The sequence below is a fragment of the Pongo pygmaeus genome, chromosome 20, assembly GCF_028885625.2.
Source record: "Pongo pygmaeus isolate AG05252 chromosome 20, NHGRI_mPonPyg2-v2.0_pri, whole genome shotgun sequence".
NCBI lineage: Eukaryota > Metazoa > Chordata > Mammalia > Primates > Hominidae > Pongo > Pongo pygmaeus.
Window position 1 is genome coordinate 1058174 of NC_072393.2, and position 24857 is coordinate 1083030.

At 58.5% G+C, this 24857-nt stretch overlaps 1 protein-coding gene and 1 pseudogene across 1 annotated transcript; both read right to left on the reverse strand.

Annotated features, from left to right (window-relative positions):
- Positions 1-5031: 5031 nt before the first annotated feature.
- On the reverse strand, positions 5032-6330 carry LOC129020292 (small ribosomal subunit protein uS19-like). The gene is made up of 2 exons (XM_054464413.2): positions 6011-6330; positions 5032-5041 (listed from the first exon to the last, which is right to left on the reverse strand). The coding sequence occupies exons 1-2, from the start codon at positions 6328-6330 to the stop codon at positions 5032-5034; spliced, it is 330 nt and encodes a 109-aa protein (XP_054320388.2).
- An 8342-nt stretch (positions 6331-14672) lies between these two features.
- Positions 14673-21182, reverse strand: LOC129020293 (uncharacterized; annotated as a pseudogene).
- Positions 21183-24857: the final 3675 nt, after the last annotated feature.

Below are 24857 nucleotides of genomic sequence, written 5' to 3' on the forward strand. Positions count from 1 at the left end.
GCGGCAGGTGACCCGGCCCAGGGGACTGAGGTCTTTAGGGCTGGACGATGGTCGCCTGCATCCCACCCGCCGTGACGATGGCGTCTCCGGCACAATTAGCCAAGCGGGAACGCTCCCAGCTAATTAATTCAGCTGCGCTGGGCCCAGTGACGGGGGCCGCCTCCTAATGAGGCAGCCCAGGCACAAAGACCCCTGTGTGTGCCCCGCCCCGCCCCTGCCCAGTGCGGGGTGGACGCACGGAGGCACAGAGGGACGGCCGGCCACTGTGCTGAGCACCGCGGGGGAGGCCCCACCATGCACCACTCCACAGAGGACCCCGAGGCTCAGAGAGGGAGGCGACCCCCACAGCCCATTCACCCCGAGATCCCCAACCCAAACTGCAATATGACCACAGGGACAGAGGGGACCAGGGACAGAATGAGATCAGGAATCACAGGAGGCATCCCAGCGCTGACTGTGATGCTGTTACAAAAACACAATAGTGTCCTTCCCTCCATTTTAAGTACAATTGCATGGATTTTAGTGCATTCAGAGACTTGTGCAGCCATCAGCTCTGATTCCAGAACATTCCATCACCCCAAAAGGAAGGCTTGTCCCCATCAGCCCTCACTCCTTATCCCCTCCCCTGGCACCGACATATCCCCTCCTTCCCTGTCTCTATGGATGGGCCTGTCCTGGACATTTCATAGAAATGGGTCACACACTGTGTGGCCTTTTGTGTCTGGCGTCTCTCACTGAGCGTGATGTCCTCAAGGTGCATCCGCGCTGTGGCCTGGGTCAGAGCCTGGCTCCTTTTCACAGCTGAGCATATTCCGGTGCATGGAAGGACCACACTGTGTTTATCTAATCATCTCTCCAGGGGCACTTGGGTACTTTTCACCTTTTGGCTATTATGACAATTTTTAAAAATACAATTTATTATGATTATTGTTTTTTGTAGAAATGGGGTCTTGCTATATTACCTGGCTGGTCTCGAACTCCTGGGCTCAAGTGATCCTCCCGCCCTGGCCTCCCAGAGTGCTGGGGGTGCCGGGCATGGTTGCTCACCCCTGTCATCTCACCATTTTCAGATTGTCTCTAAAAAACAAAGAACAAAAACTTATAAGCCAAAGTTCTTGTGATTATAGAAGTGAGCCACCACGCCCAGCCAAGATGCTTTTTTTAGATTTATTATTTATTAGAGATGGGGTCTCACTCTGTCGCCCAGGCTGGAGTGCAGTGGTGCGATCACGGCTCACTGAAGCCTCTGGCTCCTGGGCTCAAGCGATTTGATTTGCCTCCCGCAGCCTCTGAGTAGCTGGCACTACAGGCATATTGTGACAATCTTATTATTTTTGAGACAAAGTTCCAAAGCAAAAGGTGACTTTGCTTTTTCGTTTTTGTTTTTGTGTTTTTTTGAGACTGAGTCTTTCTCTGTCACCCAGGCTGGAGTGCAATGGCACGAACCCGGCTCACTGCAACCTCTGCCTCCCAGGTTCAAGCAATTCTCCTGCCTCAGATTCCCGAGTAGCTGGGATTACAGGTGTGTACCAACTTCCCAGCTAATTTTTGTATTTTTAGTAGAGATGGGGTTTCACCACGTTGGCCAGGCTGGTCTCAAACTCCTGACCTGAAGTAATCCACCTGCCTTGGCCTCCGAAAGTGCTGAGAATACAGACGTGAGCCACTGCACCCAGCCTAAAAGGTGACTTTGGGTAAATACACAAAGAATGGCTGAGCTCCTGCCTCTGGGCCTTTGCACGCACTGTACCCCCCCCACCCCACTGCCCCGATGAACCTCTCTTGCAGATTGCAGCCAGGCTCCCCGACTCAGCCCCTTCCAACTCAGCTCAGATGTCACCTGAGCTCCTGGCCAGGAGGCTGTGGTGCCCTTTGTGACTCTTTCCTTACCTGACGCCTCCCCAGGCTGCAGCCGCTAAGGGCAGGGCTGGGTCTGTCCTGGTTATCACCAGGACCAGTGCTGGGCCCAGAGCAGGGAATCTCCTGGGACCATGTCATTGGCCACACGCAGACACGTGTACACACACACACGCATAGCCCTGCGCTTGCACCTGCATTCCTGTGTACCCCTGTGTCGCCAGACACGTGTGTTTTGGGCCCAAGCCTCTCAGGAACTGACCTCTGCTCCTGCGCCAGACCCTGATCAGACCCTGGTGCCTGTCCCAGTGGCTGCATCAACGTGTCGAGTGGCCACTCACTCCAGGGGCTGTGCTGGGATGTCCCCGCCGGGTGTGGGCGCTCCTTGGGGAACTTGGTGACCCCCAACCCCAGCCCCAGCGAGACCCCAACGCCGGCTCCTGCCAGCCCTGGACAGCCATTGGTACGCTGGTCCCGCGCAGAGTCTTTTCCGCCCGGAGGATCCTGAGGGAAGTCATCTCCCTCCTGCCGGCCAGTTACTGCCGCCTCGGTGCCTGCCGCGGGCAGGGGGTGGCGGGAGGCTGCTGCGGGAAAGGAGGCCTGAGGTGCCCAAAACTCTTGAGTGAAGCTTGGGGTGGAACCGCGCCGTCCCCCACAGCCCTGGTGGCCCAGGGCAGGGCTCTGCCTCCCCCCAGACCTTGGCCATCTCAGTTTGGAGGAGGCGCAGCCCCCAGCCCTCACCACTGAGCCTCAGTGTCCCTGTCTACACCTGTGTTTGAGGAGAAAACCCCCTAGTCCCCACCCTCTGGTCCAAATAGCCATGATGGAGGGGGGCTCACATTTTTGTTGTTTTTTAGAAATGGTGTCTCATTCTTCACCCTCAAGACTGAATGGAGGCTGGGCACAGTGGCTCCTGCCTGTAATCCCAGCACTTTTGGAGACTGAGGCAGGCGGATTGCTGGAGGCCAGGGGTTCAAGACCAGCCTGGGCAACAGGGTGAGACCCTCCCGCCACCATCTCAGCAAAATAAAAATTAAAAAATTAGCCAGGGATGCTGGCACGCACCTGTGGTTCCAGCTACTCGGGAGGCCCAGGTGGGAAGATCCTTTGAGCCCAGGAGGTTGAGACTGCAGTGAGCCATGATCACGCCACTGCACTCCAGCCTGGGTGACAGAGCCAGACCCCGTCTCAAGAAAAAAAAAAAAAAAAAAAATACTGAACAGCTCACACCAGTAATCCCAGCACTTTGGGAGGCCAAGGCAGGTAGATCACTTGAGGTCAGGAGTTCAAGACCAGCTTGGCCAACATGTAGAGAAACCTTGTCTCTACTAAAAATACAAAAATTAGCCGGGCGTGATGGCGCGCACCAGTAATCCCAGCTATTTGGGAAGGCTGAAACACAAGAATCGCCTTGCAGGGATCCAACAGCCACATGGCAGGAATGAGAGGCTCCAGAAAAGAAAATTAAAAAAATAATAAGAAGAAAAACAAACAAAAGAAAAAAGAAAAAAAAAAAGAAGCCCACCCCCCACCGTCCCCAGGGGCCACAGCACTCTGTCCTCTGGTCCCCCAACCCAGCCCTGACACCTGCTTCTTCCCCAGGGCTCCTGTCACTCACGGGTGCTCCCTCTTTGCCCTGGCTGGCACACCCTTCCGAGTCTCCTCTGGGCTCTCCCCACATCTTTTCTTTCTTTTTTTTTTCTTTGAGATGAAGTTTCGCTCTTGTTGCCCAGGCTGGAGTGCAGTGGCACGATCTCGGCTCACGGCAAACTCCGCCTCCCGGGTTCACACCATTCTCCTGCCTCAGCCTCCAGAGTAGCTGGGACTACAGGCGCCCGCCACCACACCCGCCTAATTTTTTGTATTTTTAGTAGAGACGGGTTTCACTGTGTTAGCCAGGATGGTCTCCATCTCCCGACCTCAGGTGATCCGCCTGCCTCGCCTCCCAAAGTGCTGGGATTACAGGCGTGAGCCACCGTGCCTGGCCTCTCCCCACCTCTTCATAGGGCCTTCCTCCAGCTTTGCCTCCTCAGAGAGGCCTCCCGACTCCCTGACGTAAGGCTGCACCCACACCTTTCTCCTTGCTTTTTCTTCTTTTCTTTTCAGCGTTTATTTTATATATGTATGTATGTATTTTGAGACAGAGTCTCGCTCTGTCGCCCAGGCTGGAGTGCAGTGGTGTGATCTTGGCTCACTGCAACCTCTGCACCCCCCAGGTTCAAGCGATTCTTGTGTCTCATCCCTCCTGAGTGGGATTACAGATGCCCGCTACAATGCCTGGCTAGTTTTTGTATTTTTAGTAGAGACAAGGTTTCACCATGTTGGCCAAGCTGGTCTCGAACTCCTGACCTCAAGTAATCTGCCCGCCTTGGCCTCCCAAAGTGCTGAGATTACTGGTGTGAGCCACCACGTCTGGCCTTTCAGTGCTTATCACCCCAGGCGCACCCTGTCTTTATTTTCCTCATTTATCTGTCAGGTCCCCGGGGGCCGGGATTTTTGTCTTGGTCCTTCCTGATCCCCAGTGTCCAGACCATGCCTGGCACACAGTAGGTGCTCAATAAATGCTTGTTGATTGAATGAATGAATGTCATATATATATATATATATCACACTCAGAAACATGATCAGAAAAGAGAAAATTACATAAAATGTCAACATCTCCAGTGAGCACTTAGTGAGCACCTACTGTGTGCAGCCAGGGCTGGGCCCTCCCTCATCTGTGGCTTCAGGGTCAGGATGGTGGGGCTGTCCCAGTGGCCTCCAGGCCCCAGGTCTGGGGGATTTCTGGGAGGAGGCCGTGGTGTCAGGGACTGTGTTCCAGGCTGCAGGTGGCCGGGACACAGATGAAAGCAAGTTCCCAGCTCAGGGGACCCTACATAGCCGGACATCACCACTGAGACGACGTCCAAGCTGGAAATTAAGTGGCCGCAGGCAGGCTGGCGTGGCTGGTGGAGAGGCACCCCAGAGGAGGTGGTGTAGCCCCTGGCATTCTCTGGAGCTGCTGGGCTGGAGGTGATCACCACGATTGTAGCAATATCTGTGACAGTCACTGGGGCTGGGGGCTGGGGTGCACCGGGAGGGACGGAGCAGCCGCAGACTCGGTGCACGGACAGGGAAGGAGGCATCGTAGCCCTCCTGGACCCTGTTGCCCTGACAGCTGCCCCCTGGGAGACGCTAGCCGAGCCTGGGGAGGAAGAGCTGTGGTCAGGGTGGGGCGCCGCAGGGAGCTGAGTTGGGGAACAGGAAAGGGAAGCCAGGTGGCGGGACCAGCCTAGGCAAACTCTCAGAAGCTGGGCTTGTGGGCGATTCAGGCATTTGTCCACCCAGCCTTTATTGAGGGTGGGGTGGGGGGTGGTCAGGGGCCTAAGTGGGGGGCATCCTCGAGGTTGGGCTAAGGAGGTGGGCGGGGTAGCCTCAGGAGGCTTTGGGGTGGGACTGGAGGCTGAGAATGAGGGGTGGACTCTGGGTTGGGGGGTGCTGCAGAGCCTGAGGCTGCCTGGGAGGCGTCCAGGAGCTCCAGGCCCTTTTCTTTTTGGAGACATGTGTGCCTTTATTTATTTTATTTTATTTATTTTTTCGAGACAGAGTCACACTGTCACCCAGGCTGGAGTGCAATGGCGTGATCTCAGCTCACTGCAAGCTCTGCCTCCCGGGTTCACGCCATTTTCCTGCCTCAGCCTCCCGAGTAGCTGGGACTACAGGCGCCCGCCACCACGCCCGGCTAATTTTTTGTATTTTTAGTAGAGACGGGGTTTCACCGTGGTAGCCAGGATGGTCTCGATCTCCTGACCTTGTGATCCACCCGCCTTGGCCTCCCAAAGTGCTGGGATTACAGGCTGAGCCACTGCGCCCGGCCTTTTTTTTTTTTTTTTAGGCGCAGTCTCACTCTGTCGCCCAGGAGTACAGTGGTGTGATCTCAGCTCACTGCAACCTCCGCCTCCTGGGTTCAAGCGATTCTCCTGCCTCAGCCTCCCGAGTAGCTGGGACTACAGGCATCGCCACCACGCCCCGATATATATATATATTTTTTTGTATTTTTAGTAGAGACGGGGTTTCTCCATGTTGGTCAGGCTGGTCTTGAACTCCCGACCTCAGGTGATCCTCCCGTCTCGGCCTCCCAAAGTGCTGTGATTACAGGTGTGAGCCGCCGCGCCCGGCCATCTCCTCCTGGTTGAAGGTCTTGCCGTTGTAGACGCCCACCGTGCTGCCCACCGTCGCGGGCAGGATAAGCATGTCCCGCAGGTGCGTCTTCACCACTTCCGGCTTCTCCGTGGGCGGCGCCTCCTTCTTGGCCTTGCGCAGGCGCTTCAGCAGCGAGTGCTGCTTCCGCCACAGGCCCCGGTTCAGCCGCCGGCGCGCACTGTACAGCTGCATCAGCTGCTCGGAGGACGTGTCCAGTGGCTGGTCCAGGTCCACGCCGCAGTAGGTGAAGTTGCGGAAGGTGTGTTTCTTTTGCTGCTGTACCTCTGCCATCTTGCTGCATCGTCAGAATAGCTCTCCAGGCCCGTCTTTATGAGACAGGGTCTTGCCCTTGTTGCTCAGGCTGGAATGCAGTGGTGTGATCATGGCGCACTGCAGTCTTGACTTCTTGGGCTCAAGCGATCCTCCTGCCTCAGCCTCCTGAGGAGCTAGAATCACAGGTGCGCACCACCATACCTGGCTAATTTTTGATTATTTGTAGAGATGGGGTCTTGCTACATTGCCCAGGCTGATCTCAAACTCCTGGGCCCAAGGGATCCTCTTGCCTCGGCATCCTAAAATGCGGGGATCACAGGCGTGGGCCACCGTGCCGGGCAAGCTCTGGGCCCAAGCTCTGGGCCCTCCTGCACGGTCGCCTGGTGGAGCAGAAACCACAGCCAGCTGCTCGCCGTCCATTTGTCCCGTGCACGTTCCTGGGCTCAGATGGTGGCTTCCGAGGCCAGAACCGCAGAGTCACCTGCTCCGTGCTTGAGTCTGGAACGTCTCAGACCGGACCCCTCCCTTTACAGCCTGAGAGAGGGAGAGACCCTGCCCAGGCCTCCCAGGGGCCTGCCCTCCTGACAGCTCCAGACTCCCCCACCCTCATTGATCCGGAAATGGAGGGCTTCGGCCCAGAAGCGATCAATGCGCCCTAATGGACATGTGTCCCGGGGGGAGGGGCGCTGAGTCGCAGGAGACACCCTTCCCTGTGCAGAGGGGGAAACTGAGGCCGCTCCCAGGCCCCACGGGTCACTGGCCTGAAGCAGCGTGAGCCCCGCCAGGTAAGGGGTTGCGTCTGGAGCAGCCCAGGGGAATGAGCCTGGGGATCCTTCATTCCGGGGGTCATTAGGGACACCCCACCAGGCTGTGTCCGCCCAGGCTGGTCTCCTCCCCAGCTCCGACCGGACCGCCCCGCCGGGTTTTGGGGCTTACAGCTCTGCCCTAGGCTCAAGTCCTGGCTCCCACCAGGGGCTGTGGGGCATCCCCTCTGGGTCTGGGGTCCACAGTGCCTGTCTCCAGGCATGAGAGAAGCTTCTAGAGACAATCTGTGAGCATCTTTCAACAGCATCCCCCATCCCTGCCTCTCCCCAGCTCAAGCTCCGAAGGGAGCGTGGATGGCAGGAGAGAGGAGGGAGGCATGGGGCGAGTTTATCTCTCACCGGCTTTCTCCGCCCCCACCCGGCCTCCCCCAGGGCTTCTGTGATTCTTTTTTTTTTTTTTTTTTTTTTGAGGCAGGATGTTTCTCTGTCCCCCAGGCTGGAGTGCAATGGTGCAATCATGGCTCACTGCAGCCTCCACCTCCCAGGCTCAAGCAATCCTCCCACCTCAGCCTCTCGCGAGTGGCTGGGACCACAGGCATGTGGCTCCATGCTAGCTAATTTTGTTTATTTTTTGTAGAGATGAGGTCTCGCTGTGTTGCCCAGACTGGTCTTGAACTCCTGGCCTCTGGTGATCCTTCCACCTCAGCCTCTTGAGTAGCTGAGACTGCAGGCATGAGCCACCACACGTGACTAATTTTTGTGTTTATTTATTTATTTTTGTAGAGATGGGGTTTCCCCACGTTGCCCAGACTGGTTTCCCAACTCCTGAGCTCAAGGGATCCTCCCGCCTTGGCCTCCCAAAGTGCCGGGATTACAGGCATGAGCCCAGTCTGAGACCCATTTTGTAGATAAGGAAGACGAGGTCAGAGAAGGCGAGTGCCCAGGCCCTGGGCCCCGCTGCCGGGACCCCTTTAGGGTCCAGTGGATGGCGGAGGGGAGGCGGCCTGACCACTACCGACTCCAGCCAGTTGCCCCAGCCTGGCCTCCCGCCCCAGCCTCTGGGGAGAGCAGCACAGGTGCCCAGAGAAGCAACGAATCTGGATGTTTATTCCCCACATGAGGAGGAGCTGGGGGCACCTGAGTGGGTGGTCTCGGCGCTGGGCGGTCCTCGTGGCTCCCTAGGCATCGAAAACCAGAGCTTGTTATGATCTTGTGATGGGAAGGGGGCCCGCCCCTCGCAGGGACCGCTGTCGGCCCACCTCTGCCCGCCCACCAGGCACTAGAGTTATGGTTTGCAATATCCCATGCCCCTCCCAGCCTGAGCATTAATGATGGTGGTGTCCGAGTCCCCGAGCACCCGGGGCTGTTATTAACATCGTCCATCACGCTTGTGGCTGCGGCTCTAGAAGCTCTGTGGCTAGGAGGGGAAACTGAGGCACCGAGAGGTTCGCCTCGACCCCTGCGTGAGGGCACAGCTGCAGACATCGGATAAGCCCGGGTTCCAGTGCCCTCTCTACCACCTGCTGTGGATGAGGCCCCTGTTCTCTGAGCCTCAGTTTGCACATCTGGAAAACAGGCTACAGTGACACAGGTTGGGGTCTCACATCCTGGGGGTTCTTGATGAGCAGAATCGCCAGCCCCATGGAGGCAGGCCCTTTGTTGCCTGATCCCCCCACCTTCCTTGTGATCCCATTGTCTGGTGCAATGCCAGCAAGCCCTCCATGGATGTTTGTTGAATGACTGAATGAGCGTGTTGTGCGTGGACTCTAAGTCAAGTGCTCTTTCTTGCCAGCTGGGCAAGACTGGAGGCAAAGGGCTCATTCTCCATCACTCACTCCTCCAGGAAGGCCTGGGGCGCAGGGGTGGTGGTGAGGAACGCCCTCTCGCAAGTGAGGGGCCAGCAGGGGAACCGCAGGAGTCAGTCGTGCTGGCTGGCAGATGTTTAAATTAAAATACATATATACACCAGATAAATAAACTCGGCCCACATCCTGGTGACAGGCAGAATTAAGTTGCCCAGTTGGGGACCGGGCAGCGAAGGCTGGGGGTGGAAGGAGAAGGGGCCGAATTACCAAGGGCGGTGACTCAGTCCCATCCTCTCCCACATTGTATCCCGTGAACATTCCTGAGACCCCTGTCCTGCCAGGTCCCTGGGAAGTGCTGAGGGGGTCAGGGAGTAAGGACCCAAATTCTGAGCCCCAAGTTGGGCACCCAGGATCTGGCCCAGCTTACAGAGAGACCAGCTGCCCACCGGGTGCCCTGGGTGAGTCAGTGTCTTCGTCTGAAACAGGGAGACCATAGCCCCTTCTCCCAGCACAGAGGTTGTCTTTGGCATGGGGCAGACCTGGTTCAAGTCCCGGCTGAGCACTCAAGGGCTGGGAGCAGCCTTCGTCGGGTCGGGTACCAGGGAGACCCCATTCTAGCTCACAGAGAGGCCCCCGTGGGGCCCGCACAGCTGCAGGGTCCTCCCTGGGCCCTTCCCTCCAACCCAAGCCCAGGGGAGAGGGGCGAAGGGGGTGGGGGGCAGTTTTCAATTACGGAGCAGCTAATCTCCCAGTGAGGGCCGTTCTGGGGCCCAGTAAATCTATTATGAAAAGCCTCTAAATGTATGTAAAACCGGCCTCCGACAATCCGGGGATTAGGCCGCCGGGAGGGGAAACCGAGGCGCAGGCCGCCTGGCGGATTAGCGCAGCAGGGCCCCTGGAGGGTTGGGGGGAGCAGTCCCCGGAGGTCCAGGGCAGAGGGAGAGGGGTCCTCTGAAGAAGCAAGCACCCATTTTATAGCTGGGGAAACAGGCTGGGAAGGGCCCCCGCCCCCAGGGGTCCCCTCTCAGTGTCAAGGGCACTTTTGCCAGCTGCCTCTTCCTTTGTCGCAAACCCAGGGGTATTTTCCCACAAGGTGGCCTCGGTGGGTTTGAAAGATGGGGAGCTGGGGACCCCAGGGCTACGATTGTGGGACCCCTGGACCCGGCTTAAGGCTCCATGGCCCAGCCCGCATCTTCTGCCGGCGTCCCAGGCCCTTTGAAGCTGCTCCATCCTTTGGTGCTTTTGAAATGTCTTTATTCATCACCTACCGTTTGCCAAGCCAGAGGTGGCAAAGGTAACAGGAGAGGGGAGCCCAGTGCCCTGGCAGCTCAGGGCACTCGCCGAAGACGGCAGCTGGAAGAAGCCTTCCCCAAGGACTCCTGCTTCCGCTGGGAGGTGGGGAGGAGGAGGTCACCCCACAGAAGTGCAGTGAGGCCACTGCAGGCCCGAGGGAAGGCCTGGTGGTCGAAGGGAGGTGTGAGCTGAGAAGCCCCGTGGCTGGGCTGCTCCTGAGGGTGGCAGGGAGCCCTCGGAGGGCTTGAACCTAAGTGGCCCCTGCAGCATCCGTGGCGTGACCGTGGACCCCCAAGCCCGCCTCCCTCAGGAGCACAGCTTCCTCAGCGTGGCCCCACACTCTCCCAGGCTCACCCAGCCCCCTCGCATAGGGCCTGCTCACCCTCCTGCCTGCAGGGCCCTTGGTCCAGCAGTTTCCTCTCCTGCACCCTGTCCCCACCTGCTGAAGTCCGTCCAGGAGCCCAGGTGCATGATGGGGGGGGGCGATGCCCCTCCTCACCCCCACCTAGTGGAGTTCGCAGGCGGCTCTGCGGATCAGCTGGCAGCTGGAGAAACTGAGGCATGAGGCTGGGCGCAGTGGCTCACGCCCGTAATCCCAGCACTTTGGGAGGACGAGGCTGGTGGATCACCTGAGGTCAGGAGTTCGAGACCAGCCTGGCTAACATGGTGGAATCACCACCCCCCCCCCCGTCTCTACTAAAAATACAAAAATTAGCCGGGCGTGGTGGCAGGCACCTGTAATCTCAGCTACCCGGGAGGCTGAGGCAGGAGAATTGCTTGAACCCGGGAGGTGGAGGTTGCAGTGAGCCGAGATTGCGCCACTGCACTCCAGCATGGGTGACGAGAGTGAAACTCCGTCTCAAAACAAAAAGAAAAAATTAAGGCATGAGCTGACAGCTGTTTCTGCAGGCCTCGGGCAGCACCCGACGGGGCCTTCCCAGGGCCCCCTGGCCTGGCCCCGGTCCAGCCACCAGCTTGTCCCTGCCTCCCAGGTGCTGGGGAATGAAAAGATGGCGAGTGATTTCTCTGACTCCTTCAGGCCCGGGCCTCCGAATTCCTCCAAGTCCCAGGCGAGGGGTTGCTGCAGCAGGGTGGGACCGTCCCAGTGAGGGTGACCCTGGAGTCCAGGCCATGGCGGGCCTGCTCTGTGACCTGGGAGGGGATGTGTGCCTGTCTGTGACTCAGTTTCCTCATCCATGTCATCAGCAACGGCCAGATGCGATTCCCAGCACTGGGTGGGGGCGGAGGGCCTGAGGGGTGTGTGTGGGGGGGCTCCAGGTGCCCCTGCCCCCGTCCGGCCATCAGTCAGGCTGGCCGGGCCCCCTTCAAGTCGTCACGGCCCAGCAGCAGCCACGGGAGGGATTATTCCGGCCTGTCCAGGGTGGACTGAAGTGGAACCAAGGCTGACGAGCGGAACGCGCCCCTGCGGACCCAGCCTGCCCGCCTTTGTCCGCCGCCAGCCCCCCACCCGCCTGCCGTCACGGACCCCGCCTCCCGTGCCTCAGCCCCGCTTCTCTGGGGGCCGGGCTGCCTCGCGTGGCCCCCGCCTGACCAAAGCCCTGCAGCTTCTCGGCCGGCTCCATCCGCTGGCTGCCTCAGTTTCCCTGTCTGCAGCATGGGCATACAGGGTTCCTCGTCGGCTCATTGGCGGCTGAATGGGGGCTGTGTGGGCAGAGGCTCTCCCGGGGCTTTCCCAGGGTGCTTGGAGGTCCCTCTGCCTGGTCCCTCCACTGAGTCTTTGTCCAGGAAATTCGAGGTGGCAGGGAGAACGGATCCGCTCTCGGCCTGAATGGAGCCGCGGCAAATGCTGTTGACCCCTGACCCCGGCCCCCTAATCCCAGGGTTGAGGCTGTCACCGGAGAGGGGCCCTGGGAGATGAGCTGGGGCACGACCCCCGCCCCGGGCGCCGAGGGGGGCTTCCGGGTCAGGGTCGGAGGGGCTTCGGGAGGGCGCGGCTGCCCCGTTGGCCACGTGCCCGGTCATCACCTCTCGGAGGCCAACACGGGAAACTGAGGCGTGGAGGAGCCCTCCTAAGCCCCACAGCTCTGGGGTGGGAGCCAGGCCTAGCCACCTGCAGTGAGAGAGACAGGGCCAGCAGCTGCCCCTCTCTGAGTCACCAAACAGGAATTCCGGGACGTCTGGCTGGCCCTGGAAAGCGCGGCTAGCTTATAAACCACCAGTCTTCAGGAACCTCTCTGGGTACCTGGACCCTGTGTGTTACCTGGGGAGGTCCCAGGAGCCCCTTGTCTGGAATAGCGGGAGGGACTTTCCTGGCCACCCTCTGCTGCTCTAGATTTACCCAGTGTCTTCAGGAGGAAGAAATGAATGAATGAGTGAAGTGGAAGGAGGTGTCCTCATGCCTGCCAGCTGCTGCAGTTTAGCCCCCGTGCCTTGTGGCTACTTAGAGGCCTCAGCTAGCAGCATCCACCGCAGATTAAAAGACTCTCCGTCGCAGGCTGGGATGCGCTCACACGCTTGGGCGCCCCTGTGCTCCCCGGTGGCCGTGTGTCTGTTCCACCCTGCCGAGCTGTTCCCCACGATCAATTTCAATTTGGCCTGGTCTCTGCTTCTGCAGCACGACCCTCCTTGGGGGCTGGCGGCGGGGAAGGAGTTGCTGGCTTCCGCAGCCCTCCCCCCAGGTCCCTGGGACCCTCACCTGGTGATGAGAAAGCTCTGCTGGGCCGCCTCTTTCTCCCGGCCTCAGTTTCTCTGGGTTTGGAATGAGGGCACAGGGCAGCGCAGTGTGGAGCCAGCCTGGTTTTCATCTAACCTCATGAAGTCACTGAACGCTTGCCGTGGGCCTGACCCTGGGCTGAACCCTGAGGCACCATGGGGGCCACGGCAGGCAAACTTGAGTCAGAGGCAGAGGAAGGGCGTTCCTGCAGGGGGGAGGCTGTGTGCAGAGGGGTAGAGGGAGGGAAGCAGGAGGGAGCATCCAGCCCTGGAGGAAACAGTTAAGGTGGGGCCACAGAGGAGGGTGGACAAGCCCAGGCAACAATATTCCTCAACAGCCAAAGTTTGTGTATTTGTTTTTTGAGACAGAGTCTTACTTTGTCACTCAGGCTGGAGTACAGTGAGCTGAGGCGCGATCTCAGCTCACTGCAGCCTCAACCTCCCTGGTTCAAGCGATCCTCCCATCTCAGCCTCCCAAGTAACTGGGACCACAGTTGTGTGCCACCACGCCCAGCTAATGTATTTATTTATTTATTTGGAGACAGAATCGCTCTGTCGCCCAGGCTGGAGTGCAGGGGTGCAATCTTGGCTCACTGCAACCTCCCTCCCGGGTTCAAGTGCTTCTCCTACCTCAGCCTCCTGAGTAGCTGGGATTACAGGTGCACCCCACCATGCCTGGCTTATTTATTTGTTTATTTATTTATTTTTGAGACAGTCTTGCTCTGTCACTCAGGCTGGAGTGCAGTAATGCGATCTCAGCTCACTGCAACCTCCAACCTCCCTGGCTCAAGTGAGCCTCCCATCTCAGCCTCCCAAGTAACTGCTACCACAGGTGTGCACCACCACGCCCAGCTAATTTATTTATTTATTTATTTAGAGACAGAGTCTTGTTCTGTCGCCCAGGCTGGAGTGCAGTGGTGCAATCTCGGCTCACTGCAACCTCCACTTCCTGGGTTCAAGCGATTCTCCTGCCTCAGCCTCCTGAGGAGCTGGGATTACAGGCACCTGCCACCACGCCCGGCTAAATTTTGTAATTTTAGTAGAGACGGGGTTTCACCATATTGCCAGACTGGTCTGGAACTCCTGAGCTCAAGTGATACACCCGCCTCAGCCTCCCAAAGTGCTGGGATTACAGGCATGAGCCACCCACCACCTGGCCAATAGCCAACATTTATTGAGTGCTTACTGTGTACCAAACGTCAGCCGACAGGCTTTCCCTGCCTCGTCTCCCTGCAACCTCTCAAGGATCCTCTAATACCCATTTTACAAATGAGGAGACTGAGGCCACAGACAGAGGCCACTGGGAGGTGAGGGAAGGAGGCCACGGCCATGCTGGCATTGGCAGCACTGGTCCAGCTCAGACCTGTCCGGGTCCCCAGCAGGACTGCGGTGCGGCTGGCTCCTTCCTCTGCGCCCTCCATTCTCCTGCCGCTTCCTTCCAGGCCTCCAGGCTTCCCTCCTTTGCTGGGGTGGCGGTGGAGGAACCTACATGGGCTCCTGGGTGCCGGAGTTCGAGCTGAACCTTCCTGCTCATTCTGCGTGACCTTGGGGGCGTGCCTGGCCCTCCCGTGCCTCAGTTTCCCCAGCCGCACCTGCCGGACTGTGAGCCCCCGACTCCCCCGCAGCCTCGCGCCCTCTCTGGGCCCCCCGCGGCTCCGGGCTCAGGCCGCCGCTAGGTGGAGTGAGGAGGCCGGTGGAGACGCGGCGCGGGCAGAGCGCGCTCGGGAGCTGCAGAGGCCGGGAAGCCGGCCTGGCGCGCGGGCAGGGCTGCGTGGACGCCCGCGGCCCCTCGGCGCTCGGAGCTCCCGTCCCGCAGACAGCGCCCCTAGGAGGCCCAGCCGGACAGTCTGCGAGGGGCGCGCTCCGGGCGCAGGAGGGGCGGTGTCCGGGGCGCGTGGTTTGAGTCGTCGGGACCTGGATCCCGGAGCAGGCAGGCTCAGAGGTCTGTATGGTCAGGGCGGCCTCAGGTGCTGGGGAGCCCCCCTGGCTGGACCTAGGGTCCCAGCTTCACGTTCACCTCCTGGAGCCTCAGGTCTGGGTCTGATGCCCCAACGGGAACCCCAAGCCCTGCCCACCGCCCTTCCTCACCTCTGCTGCCCCTCCACTGCCCCTACCAGTGGCTTCTGCCATAACCCTCTTGGGAGACCCATTTTTCATAGGACGAAACTGAGGCACAGAGCGTTTTGTAGGTCACAGAACAGCTGGGTCCCTCCTGTGTGATGAGCACCTCTGGGTCCTGCTGTGTTGTGACCACACCCGGTCCACTTTCTGGGTCCTGGGCTGCAGAATGTCACCGCCCCAAATACCCTCTCGTGGGTGCTGTGGGTGGTTTTCTTGACCTTGGGACAGTCCTCTCTACTCAGGTAGGGATACCGTCTGGGTTCCCCCTCTACTGCCCCTGCAAGGCAGGGCTGGTGATCCGTTTGCACCCTGGGGGCCGTCTCATGTGTGGCTGCACCTTCCCACACCGCGGCTGAGAAGAGGATCCTACCCACAGGGGCCCCTGGTGGGTTCAGCTGGCCCCTGCTGCGGGATCCTGCTTCATTTCCGGTACTCCTGGCCTCGCCACTGTCATTCCCGCTGGGCGTGATGCACACCTGCTGTGCCATGCTCTTGGGCAGCTCTCTAGAGTCACAGAAACTTCTGTGCCTCAGTTGCCTCCTCTGGAATGTGCAAATCTTCGAAGAATAAGCTGGAAGACCTGGGAGCAAGCAGGCTTGGGTTTCCAGGTGGGGGGGGGGGGGTGCCAGATACAACCCCAAGGCTTTGGGAGGTGAGGGGACACCCTGCTGCTCCATCTGGACCCACGCCCGTGAGCTCTGCTGCTCTGCGCCTGACCCACGACTCTGTCCACTTGCCCCATATGGGTTCAAGGCACCAAGAATCAAGAATCCAGCCCTCTGGGCTGGATGCGGACGCGGGCTCACGCCTGTAATCCCAGCACTTTGGGAGGCCAAGGTGGGTGGATCACCTGAGGTTAGGAGTTCAAGACCAGCCTGGCCAATGTAGTGAAACCTCATCTCTACTGAAAATGCAAAAATTAGTCAGGTGTGGTGGTGCGGGCGTGTAATCCCAGCTACTCAGGAGGCTGAAGTAGGAGAATTGCTTGAACCTGAGAGATGGAGGTTGCATTGAGCCGAATTATCGTGCCACTGCACTTTAGCCTGGGGGATAGAGTGGGAGGGATCGATCCAGCCTTCTTTCATCCCCTTCCCACTCACTCCAACCCAGCCTCCCAGTTCTGTCTTTAGAACAAGCTGCTTTTGTCTCTGCCCCAGGGCCTTTGCACAGGCTGCTCCATCCCTGCACGTGGCCAGCCCAGCAGCTCCCTCGCTGCCCACCTGTGGCCGGCCGCATCCCTCCAATCTTCAGACACCCAATTTTTTTTTTCTTTTTCTTTTCTGTTTTATTTTTTTGAGATGGTGGGGGTGGTCTCGCTATGTTGCCCAGGCTGGTCTCCAACTCCTGAGCTCAAGTGATCCTCCCACCTCGGCCTCCCAAAGTGCTGGGATCACAGGCGTGAGCCACCCCGCCTGGCCTTGACACCTATTTTTATGTTCAGTTTGACCATATTTGTGACAAGTAAGTCAGAGACGATACAGCAAGGGGAAGAAGACACGTTCCCTTCCCTCTAGAAAGTCACAGTCACGCACAGAAGGCAGAAGGCTTGCAGTACAGAGCAACGGGATAAAGGAACCAGCTCTGCAACAGTGAGTGGCTGTCAGCTTTTGATCATTGAGATATGATTCACAGACCATGAGGTTCATCTGCTTAAAGCATTGAGCTGTAATTCGCGGGCCGTGAGGTTCACCTGCTTAAAGGTGTAATCCAGTGGCTTTTAGCGTATTTGCAGAGTTGTGCAAACATCACCTCTGTCTAGTTCCAGAACGTTCTCTTCACCCCAGAAGGAAACCCCATCCCCATTAGCCATTGCTCCCCATCCCCACCCCAGCCCCGGCACCCAGGCATCCCCTCTCTGCCTCTGTGGGTTGGCCTGTCCTGGACATTTCATAGAAATGGGATCAGACTGGGTGCGGTGGCTCACGCGTGTACTCCCAGCACTTTGGGAGGCCGAGGTGGGTGGATCACCTGAGGTCAGGAGTTCAAGACCAGCCTGGCCAACATGGTGAATCCCCATCTCCACTATAAGTACAAATAAATTAGCCGGGCGTGGTGGTGGGCGTCTGTAATCCCAGCTACTCAGGAGGCTGAGGCAGGGAGAATTGCTTGAACCTGGGAGGCAGAGGTTTCAGTGAGCCAAGATTGTGCCGCTGTAGTCCAGCGTGGGCAACAGAGCAAGACTCCATCTCAAAAAAAGGAAAAAAACCTGAAACTCGGACAGTGACCCTCCCCTGCCTCAGTCCTGCGGTGGTTCCGTGTGCCCCAGGATTAACGCACGCTCCCGGGCCTGGCGGCACACTTTGTTGGGCACAGGGCAAGGCCAGAAGAACCTGAAAAGGCCAGAGGGTCCCAGCTCAGCAAGGAATGGGAGGTGCTTCCTTCTATCCAGATAGGAGCCTGGGAGAGCTGGGAGAGGGGGAAGTGGGGTTGCCCCGATTTTCCAGGGCAGGAAACCAAGGCTGGGGCTTGGGGCTAACACCCAAGTCAGGGCCCTGGGTCTCGCTGCCCAGAGGCTCCAGTGAGTGAGGCTCATGGCAGCGTGAAGCTGTGCCCGCCAGACCCGCCTCCCGCCTGCCATGCCTGCCGGGGAGGGAAGGGACGCTGTGGGCGGCTCAGGGCCCCCACCGCTGTTTCCGGACTCTTGGTGGGGTGGGGAGGGCCGTTGTCAGAGACCCCCTGAGACCCTCGGGAACATTGCCTGCCTAATGAGGGTCCCTGGGGCCTCTGCCCAGTTCGGGCCGGGGAATAAAGGCCTCCTCTTCCATTCCGCTGTTTCTCCACCCCCCGCCGTAATAGGATTGAGACTTTTGAAGTTAATAGGAAATGAGGCAGGCTCCCACGTAGAGAATGCGGACGCGGAGGGCTTAGAGGGCCCTTTGTGAGCCCGGTCGGGCGGCTCCCCCCGCTGGCCGGCTGTGATGAAAGCACCGTGAAATATACAGTGGCAGGACTCCCCTCGACCATGACAGGCCTCTTTACTTAAAGAAAAGAAGGGGGGAAAATCCCCCAGCAGTTGTACATGTGCATATGAACACACATGTGTGTGTATGCAGCGCTCTGGCCTGGCCAGCTGCTGGGACACTGTCTGCACAGCGCCCACGCGGGGCCTCTGCTCAGCTAGGAGGGTTGGGGATCATTCCAGCAGCCAGGAGTTTGGGTTTTTTTGTTTGTTTGTTTGTTTTTTGAGACAGAGTTTCGCTCTTGTTGCCCAGGCTGGAGTGCAGTGGTGCGATCTCGGCTCACTGCAACCTCCACCTCCCAGGTTCAAGCTATTCTCCTGCCTCAGCCTTCCTGAGTAGCTGGGATTATAGGCATGCGCCACCACGCCCGGCTAATTTTGTATTTTTAGTAGAGATGGGGTTTCTCCGTGTTAGTCAGGCTGGTCTCGAACTCCCAGCCTCAGATGATCTGCCTGCCTCAGCCTCCCAAAGAGCTGGGATTACAGGCGTGAGCCACCGCGCCCGGCCTGTTTGTTTTTTTTTTTTTTGAGATGGAGTCTCTGTCATGCAGGCTGGAATGTAATGGCGTGATCCCTGCTCACTGCCACCTCTGCCTCCCAGGTTCAAGCAATTCTCCTGCCTCAGCCTCCCGAGTAGAGTAGCTGGGATTACAGGCACCCGCCACTATGCCGGGCTAATTTTTTTTTTTTTTTTTTTTTTTAGTAGAGACAGGGTTTTGCCACGTTGGCCAGGCTGGTCTCGAACTCCTGACCTCAAGTGATCCACCCACCTTGGCCTCCCAAAGTGCTGGGATTACAGGCTCGAGCCACTGCGCCTGGCTGAGTTTGGGGTTTTGGATGCTGGGCCTGAGAATCAGAGGCCATTCATCACTCAGGGCAGACAGCCCCACCCAAGGTTCAGTCTTCTCCACTTACACACCTCCAGAGACGGCAGGCTCACCACCTAGCAAGGGTCCTAGACAAGGCTTCTTTGTGTGTGGCTCCAGAGGAAGGTGAAGGTGACACCTTTCAATGTCACTAAGGAAAAGTGACAAGGGACAGAAGGGAAGGCAATTTTTTTTTTTTTTGAGACATGGTCTCACTCCCATTGCCCAAGCTGGAGTTCAGTGGTGCTGTATCACCTCATTGCAGCCTCTACCTCCTGGGCTCAAGTGATCCTCCCGTCTCATTTTTTCATTTTTTTGTAGAGATACGGTCTCACTACGTTGCCCAGACTGGTCTCGAAATCCTGGGCTTAAGGGATCCTCCCACCTCAGCCTCCCAAAATGTTGGGATTACAGGCGTGAGCCACCGCTCCTTCCTCAGCCTCCCGAGTAGCTGGGATTACAGGTGCCTGCCACCACGCCCAGCTAATTTTTGTATTTTTAGTAGAGACAGGGTTTCATCATGTTGGCCAGGCTGGTCTCGAACTCTTGACCTCAGGTGATCTGCCAGCCTCAGCCTCCCAAAGTGCAGAGATTACAGGTATGAGCCACTATGCCCGGCCCAAGAAGGCAATTTCTAAAACAGCTTTATTGAGTTATTCACATAGCATACAGTTCATTCATTTAAAGTATACAATTTTTTTCTTTGTATTTTTAGCAGAGATGGGGCTTCACTATGTTGGCCAGGCTGGTCTCGAACTCCTGGCCTCAGGTGATCCGCCCACCTTGGTCTCCCAAAGTGCTGGGATTACAGGCGTGAGCCACCACGCCCAGCCTAAAGTATACAATTGATTTCTTTTTTTTTTTGAGACGAAGTCTCGCTCTGTTGCCCAGGCTGGAGTGCAGTGGTGCGATCTCGGCTCACTGCAAGCTCTGCCTCCTGGGTTCACACCATTCTCCTCCTTCAGCCTCCCGAGTAGCTGGGACTACAGGTGCCCGCCACCACGCCCAGCTAATTTTTTTTTTTTTTTTTGTATTTTTAGTAGAGACAGGGTTTTACCGTGTTAGCCAGGATGGTCTCAATCTCCTGACCTGGTGATCCACCCGCCTCGGCCTCCCAAAGTGCTGGGATTACAGGTGTGAGCCACCACGCCTGGCCTTGATTTCTTTTATTGTCCTCACAAAGCTGTGTGTCCATCAACCCAATCAACTTTAGAACATTTCCATCACCTCAAAAGGAAACCCCGTTCCCTCCCCAGCCCTGGCACCCACGCTTCCCCTCCCCGTCTTTGTGGATCTGCTTGCCCTGGACATTTCATAGAAATGGGATTGCACACCTGTGGCCTTCTGTGTCTGGCGTCTCTCATTGAGTGCGGCGTCCTCAAGGTGCATCTGCACTGTGGCCTGGGTCAGAGCCTCGCTCCTTTTCACGGCTGAGTCGTGTTCCAGTGGGCGCAGGGCCATGCCGTATTTGCCCATTCTTGTGTTGATGGACATTTGGGCTGTTGCAGACGTTTCTGAGTGTGCAGGCAATGCCGTTCTTGCAAACTCTTCCAATGGCCCTGGATTTGGGCCTTTGACCCTCACAGAAGGCCAAGCAGAGGCCGGGCAGGTCCCACCAAGGCCAGAAGCAGAGGGCGCGTTCCCCAGCAGGGACTGGCGTTCGGGGCATGACACATGGAAACAGCTTTCAGGCACGGCCCTGTGTCTCCCAGCTGGCCCTGCCACTTCCGGAGGTGACCCGGCTGCCCTGTGACTCTGTTTCTCCGTCGGCAAAGGCGGCGGTGATGGGGACTCTATGGTGGCGGCTGTTGTCAGGCAGCATGGCAGCTGCACACAGGGGGGCTCGCCCACGTGAGGCAGGCTTTCCGCAGGCGGTCCCTGCCCCTGTTTGCATGCTCCTGCAGACAGCTGTCTCACCCCCGTACCGCTGGCATTGGAGGGCAGGTTGGGCGTGAGGAGAGGGTGAATCTGTGTCCAGGGCTCCCCAGTTTTCTGTTCGGACCCTTGGGAAGGCGACTTTCTTGCTGTGGGACCCAGCATCGGGAGGGGTGGTCTGTGTGGAGTGACATGTGGCCCTGTCCCCGCTACGGGAAATCCCAGGGAAAGGAGGGGTGAAGGGGGCAGAAGGGGGTTCCTGGAATCTGGCTGAGCTTGGGTGGCCCCCAAGGATGCCTGCAGCCCGCCCAGCGGCACGGGAAGCCCCCTTACCCGCTGGCTGGAAGGGGTGTGAGGCAGGAGGCAGGTGGCAGGAGGCGGGTGGAGGGGCTGCCTGTTCTTCCCTGGGGGCGCCAGGGGAAGACCTGTCCCTCCCAGAGCACCGCGGCCGGCGGCCCCCTAGCCCTTTGGTGGCAGCTGTGCCCTGTGGTAGGCAGGGTGATGCGTAGGTCATCTGCCCCTGTGGTGGGCCCAGCGCCCTCCTGTCTTCTCAGACCCTCCAGAGGAGGCACAGGAGGTCTCTCAGGCAGAGCGAGAACATGTCATTCCTTCAGGGACAGCAGAACCACCACAGGTACTGCCCACCCGAGTCAGACATCAGAGGGACAGAGACAGAAAGAGTCAGAGACAGAGAGACAGAGGGAGACAGAGAGAGACAGAGACAGAGGGAGACAGAGATGGAGGGAGGAAGAGACGGAGATAGAGACAGAGACAGACAGAGAGAGACAGAGACAGAGAGAGACAGAGGGAAAGAGACAGAGACAGAGGGAGACAGAGATGGAGGGAGGAAGAGACGGAGATAGAGACAGAGACAGACAGAGAGAGACAGAGACAGAGAGAGACAGAGGGAAACAGACAGAGGGAGAGACAGAGAAATAGAGATAAACAGAGACAGAGGGAAAGAGACAGTTGCAGAAAGAGACAGAGACACAGAGAGACAGAGGGAGACAGAGATACAGCGAGTCAGACAGAGACACAGAGAGACAGAGGGAGACAGAGATACAGCGAGTCGGAGAGAGACAGAGAGACATGGGGAGACAGAGGCAGCGCAGGGGCGGCTGTGCAGGGCGATGGGCCGACCGCTCCATCCCAGCCCTACTGGCCCCCAGGCCCCCCGCCTCCCAGCTGTGACTGGCCTGCTCTGGCCTCAGGTTCCACCTGACTTTTCTGGGTTTGGGGTTGAGGGTGCAGGAGGCCCTGGCAGGGCAGGACTCTGGGTCCCCAGGGGCCGCCTCACCATCCTGCCCCCCAGGTCACAGTACTTGGGCATCTCCCCATCAGTGGGTGACACGTGCCCAGCGGGACTCAGGAAGGGGCTGGGGCACCCTGGGCTCTGCTCAGCCCATGTCCCAGGAGCTTGGCAACGCACCCACAGCCAGCCCACAGCTAGATGCTCAGGGGAACCCTCCTCTCCCAGGTGCCAGCCCAGGTGGGGGCGGGGAGCCTCAGGCCCTGCCCTCAGGTGCTCACAGCATCTCCTGGACCTAGCAGAGGTCGGTGAGGCCCGAGGAAGCTTCATGCTGGGGTCTCAGTGTAGGAGGCAGAGGGGGGATGGAAAAAGGCTTGAGGGGAGGGCCTGGATCCATCAGTGGACACTGACGCTGCTTGGTGTCTCCTGGAAGATCTGTTCACATCCTGGCCTCCGAAACTTGTGAATGGGACTTTATTTAGAAATAGGGCCTTTGCGGCCGGGCGTGGTGGCTCACGCCTGTAATTCCAGCACTTTGGGAGGCTGAGGTGGGCGGATCACAAAGTCAGGAGACGGAGATCATCCTGGCTAACATGGTGAAATCCCGTCTCTACTAAAAATACAAAAAAAATTAGCCGGGCGTGGTGGCGGACACCTGTAGTCCCAGCTACTGGGGAGGCTGAGGCAGGAGAATGGCGTGAACCCGGGAGGGGGAGCTTGCAGTGAGCCGAGATTGCGCCACTGTACTCCAGCCTGGGCGACAGAGCGAGACACCGTCTCCAAAAAAAAGGGCCTTTGCAGATGTGACCTAGTTAGGACGAGGTCGTTCAAATGGGCCCTGGTGCAGCATGACTGGCATCCATATAAAATACACATGCATTGACTGGGCACTGGTGAAAGGGAACTACCTCAGCCCCCACCTCTGGATGTCGCATAACTGGTGTTCATGGCACCAAAAACTTCATCTCTGTAAACCACTTGGAGGGGTGTCTGGCACCGAGTCCACGTTCATGACTGTCTGAAAATAGAATAAAAATAAAATAGAAAAAAATAAAGACAGAGCTGGTGCCTACCCTCGGGGAGCCTACAGGACGTGAGCTTGAAAGAGCTGGTTATCTCCCCGTCTCTCTGTCTTGGAAATGTCTAAGGGGGCAGGCAGGAGGGCTTCCTGGAGGAGGGGTCCTTTGAGCTGAGTTCAGAAGGGCAAGAAGGAGCCAGGTTTCTCATGGAGCCTTTGCCAATGCAAAGGGCTGGGGGCTGCCTGGAGCCTGGTGTGTCCTTCAGGTGGCTGATGTGGCTGCAGCAGGGGATGCCAAGGCTGCTGAGGGCTTCATGGGCCGCAGAGAGGAGTTTGGTTTTTCTCCTGAGGGCACTGGGGAGCCACAGCAGAGTTTAGAGCAGAAGAAGGACATAATTTGTGCCCTGTGCCCGTGGTGAGAGGCGAGCAGGGAGGGCTGCCTGGAGGCGGGTAAGGACCTCAGAGCGGAATTCTGCCACAGTAAAGCTTTGGAGGAAATCTTTCTTCCTTTTCTCTTCTCTTTTCCCATCACGGATTGAGAAATCGGAGGGAGGGGCATTGCTGGAGCTTCCTGTGCCCGCGTGTGTGGGGGGGTTCTGGGGCCTGCTGCCCACCCCGGGTGAGGACCAGCCTGCCTGAGCCAGGCCCCTTTTCCCGCCAGAGGCCTCTCGTCAGTCCCCGGGGGGCCCAGTGGTGACCTTGGGCCACGGGGAACATCCAGACCCGGGTCAGTGGCCTCGGCAGGTACCCAGAGGATCTGCCCTCCGCTCCTCGTGCCAGTTTCCACAGCGGGACAGGGGGGTCCCGGAGGCTGGGAGTCGGCAGCCCCGAAGACCTACGCTGCCGCCAGCCACACCCCTGGGGGTCGGACCCTCCTGGTCCCACTTTACAGATGGAGGCACTGAGGCGGTGACTCTCATCTTCACCGGGCCTGAGTCGGGGGCTGGAACCCGCAGCGTTTGCTGATTCCCAGGGCCTGAGCGCTCCGGCGAGTGTGTGTGTAACGCCCTCTGCCCGGACGCCTCAAGTTTAGGAAACGGCAGAGCCGCCCGGATTGAAATTCTCGGGCCGTGCACGCCCGGCGGAGAAATCCATAATGCATTGTTTAGACAGATGCCTTTAAACCGCGCCGCGGCGGGGGGCGGCGGCCGGGGGGCGGTGCTGGGAAGGTCACCCTTTTTTTCTGCACAAAGGTCAGCCGTAGACCGTTGCCAAGACAACGGCCGGCTTAAAGTGGAGGCTTAAGGAGAACAGACAATTTCCCTCCCAAAGATGCCCCGTGCAAAGGGCCCGGCCGTGGGCTGGGGGCTTGGGAGGCTCAGGGGGTGTGAGGAGCTGAACGCCGGAGCACAGAGAGCGGGGAGTGGGCGCTGGGATGGCTTTGGGAGGCCCAGAAAGGAATGCGGGGGCCTGGGGGGCAGATCTTGGCTCAGCCCCTGCCAGGCTGTCTTCAAACCAATGAGCCTCAGGGTTCCTGCCTGTGAAATGGGAACAACGTCTGCCCTTCAGAGTAGGAATCTCTGGGCTGGTCTGGTGTGGGACCCACTGTGTTAAACATGCAGACTCCAGCCGGGCACAGTGGCTCACACCAACGGGGCACAGTGGTTCACGCCAGCTGGGCACAGTGGCTCATGCCAGTCGGGCACAGTGGCTGACACCAGCTGGGCACAGTGGCTGACACCAGCCAGGCACAGTGGCTCACGCCAGCCGGGCACAGTGGCTCACACCAACGGGGCACAGTGGCTGACACCAGCCGGGAACAGTGGTTCACGCCAGCCGGGCACAGTGGCTCACACCAACAGGGCACACTGGCTCACACCAGCCGGGCACAGTGGCCCACACCAACGGGGCACAGTGGCTCACGCCTGTCATCCAAGCACTTTGGTGTTTGTTTATTTGTTTACTTCTTTGTTTCTGAGATA

Bases quoted from the DNA above. Each gene is read 5' to 3' on its own strand.
- LOC129020292 (XM_054464413.2), bottom strand. From the start codon at position 6,330: ATGGCAGAGGTACAGCAGCAAAAGAAACACACCTTCCGCAACTTCACC.